The 8,292-nt window shown below is 36.0% G+C and overlaps 1 protein-coding gene across 1 annotated transcript; it reads right to left on the reverse strand.

The window, feature by feature from the left end:
* Positions 1–922: 922 nt before the first annotated feature.
* On the reverse strand, positions 923–7,464 carry LOC119188888 (putative inorganic phosphate cotransporter). The gene is made up of 6 exons (XM_037437020.1): positions 7,254–7,464; positions 5,996–6,123; positions 4,503–4,742; positions 2,846–3,145; positions 2,154–2,678; positions 923–1,567 (listed from the first exon to the last, which is right to left on the reverse strand). Exons 1-6 carry the CDS (start codon positions 7,261–7,263, stop codon positions 1,409–1,411), a joined length of 1,362 nt encoding a protein of 453 aa, XP_037292917.1. The 5' UTR covers positions 7,264–7,464; the 3' UTR covers positions 923–1,408.
* Positions 7,465–8,292: the final 828 nt, after the last annotated feature.

Here is an 8,292-nt window from a genome sequence, read left to right on the forward strand (position 1 = left end):
GTCATGATGGAATGTAAAATTAAAATGGTACGTTATTCAATTATGCGTGTATTAATACGTGCTGAATATAATAACGAAGAACATTATGAACTGTTATGTTGTGCAGGTATATTTTACATTCAATTCACTAGCTATTTCCAGCGGCTCCACACACTTGACAAAGTTTTCTATGATAATGTAATGTACCCTTTTAATGAAAGAATTTTCAAAATTGGCTCGGTAGTTCCAGAGATTAGCCCCTATAAACCTCCAAACTTTAGAGTTAATTTTAGTATAGATATAAAAAAATAAACATAATATTTCTGCAATATGTTATCTTTACTTTAATCGTATCAAACTTATTAAAAGGTGGCTATTGTTGCATTAATATCATAATGAAAATGCCCCTAAAATAGTTGATTCCGTGCAGATCTCTTCCTAAAAAACATTTATAAATTTGCGCTCAACACTATTCCAAAACTGCTCTGAAGTTGCCACTAGCTTTTTAGTTGTAAAGTAACTTTATTAATACAAGAAATTAGTTCCATATTTAACCGCAACAGGGCGAGATTTTTAATTTTCCTAGATAGGCTATACTTTATGCCTCATTTATATATAATTTATCGCCAAATTATGAGCAACGAATGCACCCGAATAAACTGTTTACACACTCGTATTCTTGACTATTGGTCTCGGCAAGTATTGAAATCAGATGCAAAAGTTTAAACAGAAGTAACAGTCAAAGTTATTTACTTTCCATTAAGTTAGTGTTTTCCTGGAAAATTACTCAGACATATATGTATTCTTGACATTGCCGGAAGGAATAGTTAATTCGATTTTTACACGTATATTTATTATACTGTTATTACTTATTCCCAGTACGGATATCAAATAAGAAAAAATGACAGCGTTTTAATATTCTTTCGTAAATGATAACAATGTGTATATATTGTATATATATTCAAGTTAAATTTGTACAGGAGATCATAGTAATAAAATATAAATTAATAAGTAACGTACGAAAGGAAAAAATAAGGCACATTACTATGTGTTTCATTTTCTTCTATCTACTGATAGAAATTGTTTTGTTACTGAAACATTTTTTAAGGGAGACCCCGATTTCCGAAACCATCGAAAGAGAAAATCGGGAATCAAATTTATAAAAGTCCTATATTATTTTAGCGTCAAAAGAACCAAGAAATTCTAGATCCTTGGGGATCGGGATTTAGTGTTCTGGACCCTAATTATTACTTAGTATTAAGTATAATAATAGTAAATAACATGATTGCTTATTAATCCAATATCATAAATTAATATCTTATAAATTTTAGATACAATATGTGGGTATTAATTATTATCTACTGCCTCAATTTTTATGATTACAATACAACCTATTTACAACTTAAACTAAATGGATTCTTCATCTTTGTCATTGCTTCTCCTTTTCCTTATCTTTTTCATCTTCTATTTTTGTAATAACATTCCATGGTTGTGTCTCCGTGGAGCCGAAAATAAGAAATTGTAAACCTGTCGCTATGAACACTGATCCTCCCGTGTAAAACACTGGTTGCCATAACGCCGCACTTGTCTGGAAATATTACATACTTTTATATTTAATAAATAATAATTATTATTGTATTTAATAATAAAAATAGCCTTTATTTTATATATGTTTTGAACAATACACGTCCGATATTAGGAACATTAAGAGTCTGTTTCACAATTTCTGAGTAAATACTGTCCGTCACATACCTACGCTGCCCATGTATAAAAGTAACTTTAATGTATGCTCTGTTTAATACGATAACTGTCAAATAAAATTGGCTTGAAACTTGCGAAACAGACCGTAAGGTACAATAAACGTTCTTAAAATTCAATTCTATTTTCCGAATTTAACCCATACTTCTATACAAAGTTATACGTGATCCACAAAGTACATTTCGAAGATTGGTGGTACTACGTAACAAGTTTTCGGTCTGGGGTTATAAAATCAAAAGCCTGTACGTACAGGTCCATCTGGATATACTGAGTGGAAGCCTATGTTCAACAGTGGACTTTATGAGGCTGATGATGATGATGATGATACGTGCCTGATACCCAACGAAGGCCAACCAAATGTAAGGCCAGAAATACATAATAAATGCTGTTGAGTATAGCAAACTTAATCTACTAACCTCATCAGATTTCGTGAAGTAGGCAGTGATATACGGAGTTATGATCCCAGCGATAGGCATCATGGCGAACGCGATGCCGTTGACAGTGCCCGCAAAGTTCCTCGTCAAATCGTGTCCGTTTACTGCGGTAGTTAATGTCACAGACCCATTCAAAGCCATTACCGCAGTAATCAGTGTTATATAATATGCCGGATTCATTCCAGGATAACCCATTCCCAATAGTCCTAGACCAGGCAGCACATGGGATATGAATATTGCGCATTTTCTCAAAGCATTCAAAGTTACACATTTTTTCTTCAATAAGAAGTCGCCTATGGATCCAAATATCATAGCAAATATGGATTTTGCGAGGTAAGTGAGTGCTGAAAGTACGCCAGTGGAGGCGATATTAAAGTTAAGGGCATTTGCTATGTAATTAGGGGCTGCGGTAATGACGAAGAATATCCCCCAGCCACTTCCAAAGTTTATGATACATAGAGACCAGAACGGCAGTGACGTTAGAATATGGCGGTAGGGGATCGATAACTGCAATAAAAAATATTACGCATTATAATACATATTTCGAGTTCCTTATTGTGCTTCCAAAAGTCATTCTCAAGATAACATTTAAAATAAAAGTCATCATTACACAATGTTTGATAGCAAGTGAAGAATAAATGCACATATCAAAGATATTTAGTTTGAGATCTTACCTTCCCATTTTGCACCGTAATGTTTTCAGCGAGATATTTCCTCTCTTGTTTTGAAATTCTAGGATGTGTGTCGGGTGAATCATACATAGACCAGCATAACATCGCTCCTAATACGAAGGATACAATTCCGAAAAAATAGAAGCCCCATTCCCATCCGAAGGGACCAATCAAGAACCCACAAATAGTCCAAGCTAAGAATATACCGATGCTTCCTCCCATCAGAGCGCCAGAGAACTTCCCTTTGTCGGTGGCGAGTGCCCATCGTGAAATTAACACGTGACAACCTGGGTTTACGAAGCCCTAAAAAGTAATAAATTCATTTTATTATATGTTATTTTTTTGTGTTTTGTGTCAATGTAAAGCATTATAGCGGCGATAGCCTAGTTAGGTGTGGAACGGACTACCAAGACGAATGTCCGCAGGTTCAAATCCCAAGGGCACAGATCTCTGACTTTTCTAAAATCATGTGTGTATTCTTTGTGATTTCATCGTTCGCTTTAACGGTGAAGGAAAACATCGTGAGGAAACCTGCACATCTGAGAAGTTCTCTATAGGAATTTCGAAGGTGTGTGAAGTCTACCAATCCGCACTAGGCCAGCGTGGTGGACTAAGGCCTAATCCCTCTCAGTAGTAGAGGAAACACGTGCTCAGCAGTGGGCAAGTATATAATACAGGACTGATATTGTTATTATTATTATTAAAGTATTATTACTATTCCTAAAGTTGATATATTGTTATATTATTTTTACCTTCTGTATCAATGAAACTATACTTTTGTAATTTGCTGGGTAATATAATAAGTTGCGGCATATTCTAATTACATATTCAATTACATAACACTTCATCAGCTATAAGTGTAACTAAAAATTATCTAAATAGAAACACTCACTAGGGGCTGTATTAATAAATTGATTTCACCTTTTAATAGGAACTCAATTAGACATTTAATAAAGATAGCTAAGTTGGCGTTGTTTAATACAAAAAAGTCAGTTGTCAAATCGGTCATATGCTGTGACTGAAAATATCATTAAGTTACTGTCTTTAATTTGACAGCTTTTCAGCTTATATACACTTGAGAGCGAAATTAAGTTGCAAATACGCCTAATTAATACGCCCTTTGGGTCTTATAATAATATATAGTAATAATATCAGCCCTGTATGAAATACTGTCCCACTATTGGCACGGGCCTCCTCTACCACTGAGAGGCATAAGGTCTTAGTCCACCACGCTGGCCTAGTGCGGATTGGCAGACAACACTACTTTTTTCAAAATTCCCCAAGAATTTTGAGGGTATGTTAAGTATCCAGATTGCCTCACGTTTCTTTCCTTCACCGTTAAAGCAAGCGATAATTCACAAAGTATACACAGGTAACCTTAGAAAAGTCAGAGGTGCGTGCCCTTGCGTTTTGAGAATTTCTCAGTTATGCAGGTTTCCTCACGATGTTTTCCTTCACCATTAAAGCAAGCGATAATTCACTAAGAATACACATATAATTGTTTAGAAAAGGCAGAAGTGTTTGCCCTTGGGATTTGAAACTGCGGACATTCGTCGCGGCAGTCCGTTCCATAACCAACTAAGCTATCGCCGCTTTTATGGGTCTTATATTATTTCTAAAAATAAAAAATCCTTAACATTCGTAAGAATAGGTTACTCACACTGAAGAAGCCCAGAAGAAGTCGAACAATCAGCATCGCGATATAGCTCTGTTTGGCTGCTACAGGCGTGACCATGGTGAGCATTGCACTAATTAAAACCCCTGTGATAACCACGTACCGGGCTCCCCAGCGCTCGGCTATAGGACCGCCGATAAGGCAGGCTAATATGTCCCCCCATAAATGACTCGACATGACGTTAGCTCGTTCATATGCTGTCCAGTTTAATGTCACTTGTGAGTCCTGAAACAACAGTAATTAATATTAATAAATTTAGTTTTCTTAAGGATTTTGTATGCAAATGTCCACCCGGGTAAGTATTGGCGCATATTATTTCTGTTTCCAGTCAACCGTGTGCAAGCAACGCAAATTATTTGTTAAAAATATAACAAAATATACCTCTGTAATGGATTTTGTACATTAATTGTGATACAATATTTATGCGTAAAATAATAGGAATAAGAAACCCTAGTGTATAAATAAATAAAAGATGTTTAAAATTTAGGTAAAAAAAATATTTTATTATAGTACCTAGTGTTTTCGCTATTTATTTTGTTATACTTGCATCGTAACGTCCAGGTTCGGTGACGTCGCAAAACACAAAAGTGCGGATAGAGATCACCGAACAAAAAAAATTAAAACCCGCCATAGTGGCTAATGTAACTATGTCGCGTTCCGGAATCAGCCTGTCTATATCCGTTTTCAAACAGGCCTGCATAATTGTGTCGACTGGCGAGCAATAATCATCGCTTGTCAGTCAACACTCTATCTGGACCCTACATTATTCACCATCGGGTACAGTGGTGTCAATTTGTCGAGCCTGAGTAAAATAAAATGTTCAGTGGGCTTGTCATTCCGGACGGGGTGCCGTCGTAATTTTTTAAAACATATAGAAAAGTCGAGGCACGGACTTGACGCTGGGCGCCGCTAGAGATGACGGTTTTTAGGTGTCCGATTTTGACACTATAACATGTCTTCTTCCGAAGATGAAGATGTGTTAGCACTGGTGTATCTCGCTAATATACAGAGGGTTATTGCAATACCCCGGTCTATTATAAATATAGAGAACTAGATGATTTTCACTTAAACTACAAAATTAAACGTTGACTACATAATCGTTCTGCATTTTCACTTAATATACAATGATCTTTCGTCTCTAAACGTGTGACAGCGTCGCGCGAGTGCCGGCCATTTTGTATGAAAAGGTCGCGTAAAAGACATATGTCCGCGCCTCTGCCGCGTCTTACGTCTTTTCTGTCTTTTCAGTGCATTATATTTATTGTGTCAGGGTAACAAGCGTAGTGAAGTGCCACGCAGCACTTTATAATTCAAAGTCGTGTATGGTGTTGCTACTGTTAATGAGCGATCGTATCGTTTACGGCTACAGGCTCCTCTCACCTCGCATTATATTTAATTGCATTAAAGGATGTTAGACTATAAAAACATGGTATCAAATCATATCCTATTATTTCAAGAATCGAAGTTATTGTACTTACATATTCCGTGGTGTTAGAAACAGGAACCATGGCCACCAAGTTGACGTTCAGGTTGGTCCTCATCATGTAACTCGCGCACGAGCTTATGAATATCATCGTCGCCACCGCATATCGACTTGGTATTCTTGCTTTAATTACAAATAGACTCACATTAATATACTTTCTCTAGGTGTTGTTCGCGGCTGCCCCCACGTGATACGCTTAGGCCAGGATAAATGTTCTACTCTAGACTTCTTCGGGATAATAAGTAAACTATATTAATCTGTCCTAATCGTATGTCTATTTCTTTCTCTCGTTGTGTATACCGATTCATCTACGCACATCTTAGAAGTTCATCATCATCCTAAGCCGCAGGATGTCCACTGCTGAACATGGACCTCCCCCAAAGATTTCCAGATCGTCCTATTGGAACAGCCCACAGCGACCTCTTGCGACTTTTATGAGGTCCTCTGTCCACCTCGTGGGTGGACATCCGACGCTGCGCATGCCAGTTCGTGTCCTCCACTCCAGAACCTTTTTGCCTCATCAGCCATCCCCATCCTAAAGGTTGGCTGTGAGAAAATACCTTGAGCATTATTAAGTCCTATTTTATACTTTTAATATATACAATGTATTAATGTGCTCTCCCAGCAAATCGACGCGTTTACTGTATTTATAGAAGCTATCTACTCGAAATTTATAAAACATATAAAAAAACATATTATTTTTTCTAGAATATGTTATCTTAACTTTGTTAGTATTTTTTTTTTATAATGTCAATATTGTCTCATTAATTTCACATTAAAAATGCTGCTCAAATTGTGGATTCCGTTCATTTTTTTTTAAAGTACACATTATTTTAATATGCAAACAACACTGGTAATTAAACAATTTAATAAGGAATATTTTGGTAGTTTAAATTTTAAAAAAAGACCTAACATTTTATTTTTTTAAAGAAATTATTCGCAAATCTTTACATATTTCCGACGTAATTCGTCCGCCGAAAATGTATGGAAAATATACTCCAGGCCTTTTGCTTGGAGGAGGATCTTAAATTAATCAATAAATTTGAGACATGGTCTGCATATGTACGGTCCAAACCCGTCCAGTATTTACGGTGTTAACTCCTTAGTTTGTAGTTCCGCTGAACTCAGAGCTTTAAACAAAATCCAAATAAATTACAAAATAACTTATTTTTAATTTGTATAGTAAGTTATAAATTATAACATAATTATATATATTCTATAAATATGTATTTAAATATATAAGACAAACTTACCACAACTCATAGTTAACGTTTAAGCACTAATTTTCTTTAAATACCTCACGTAGGTATCTAAACGCGAACGATTTGCGAATCGTCACTTCGCGTGTGGCATCAATTTGAATATTTTCACTATTATCAAACCACTTTTATTGTAGATACTTATTTCTTACTATACGTATACGAAATGTGATGTTCAAGATTACCACTTGTCTAGATACAATCCAAATGCTTTTGTAAGATTATTCTCCTCGAGTATTGTTTTTATTGATAACATACAACATTGATATAAAGAAACGTGATCTGTCAATTTATCAAAGCGGCATCAAGATACCGATATTCATTTAGGTTCATCTTAATGATCTTATCTAATACGTCAATAAAACGTAATCGATGATATAGTAGTTTTACTACTTCTGGTAAATGCTACATACACCTTATATCACTGAGATTATCAAGCGTAACTTCTCTGCATCTCAATAAAGATACGATTTTAACGGTTCCTGGTTCCCCTATGCATAATGACAGGAACACCCAAGACATATAGAGTTCTATAACGTCAATTTTCTGACTCCGAGTTGCAACTAAGTTTTATGACAAAAAACCCAGTCGCGATTTTTTTTTATTGATTAAAATTCCGAGACGACCTTGCCGTTCGCCTGGTGGTAAGCGATATGACCGCCCATAAACAGTGGAAATCCATCCAACACCTTGAATTACAAAGTATTAATTGGTATTCCACTGCGCTCACCATCCTGAGATATGAGATGTTAAGTCTCATTATGTCCAGTAGTTACACTGGATACCATGTCGTTCAAACCGGAACACAACAGCGACTACACACTGCTGCTTGGCGGCAGAAATAGACATTGCGATGATACCTACCCACGCGGACTCTCACATATTAGAGACCTACCACCAGTAAATATTGAATTATTGAATAGAAGCGGGATTCGAATCTAACCCTCTTATTCATAAACGTTTTTTATCTAACGACCGAGTAAGGTTGTGATAACAAGTCTGTTTCTCAGTGCTGACGGCATGGCAGCCTTCG

Source organism: Manduca sexta, chromosome 10 (genome assembly GCF_014839805.1).
Source record: "Manduca sexta isolate Smith_Timp_Sample1 chromosome 10, JHU_Msex_v1.0, whole genome shotgun sequence".
Classification (NCBI taxonomy): Eukaryota; Metazoa; Arthropoda; class Insecta; order Lepidoptera; family Sphingidae; genus Manduca; species Manduca sexta.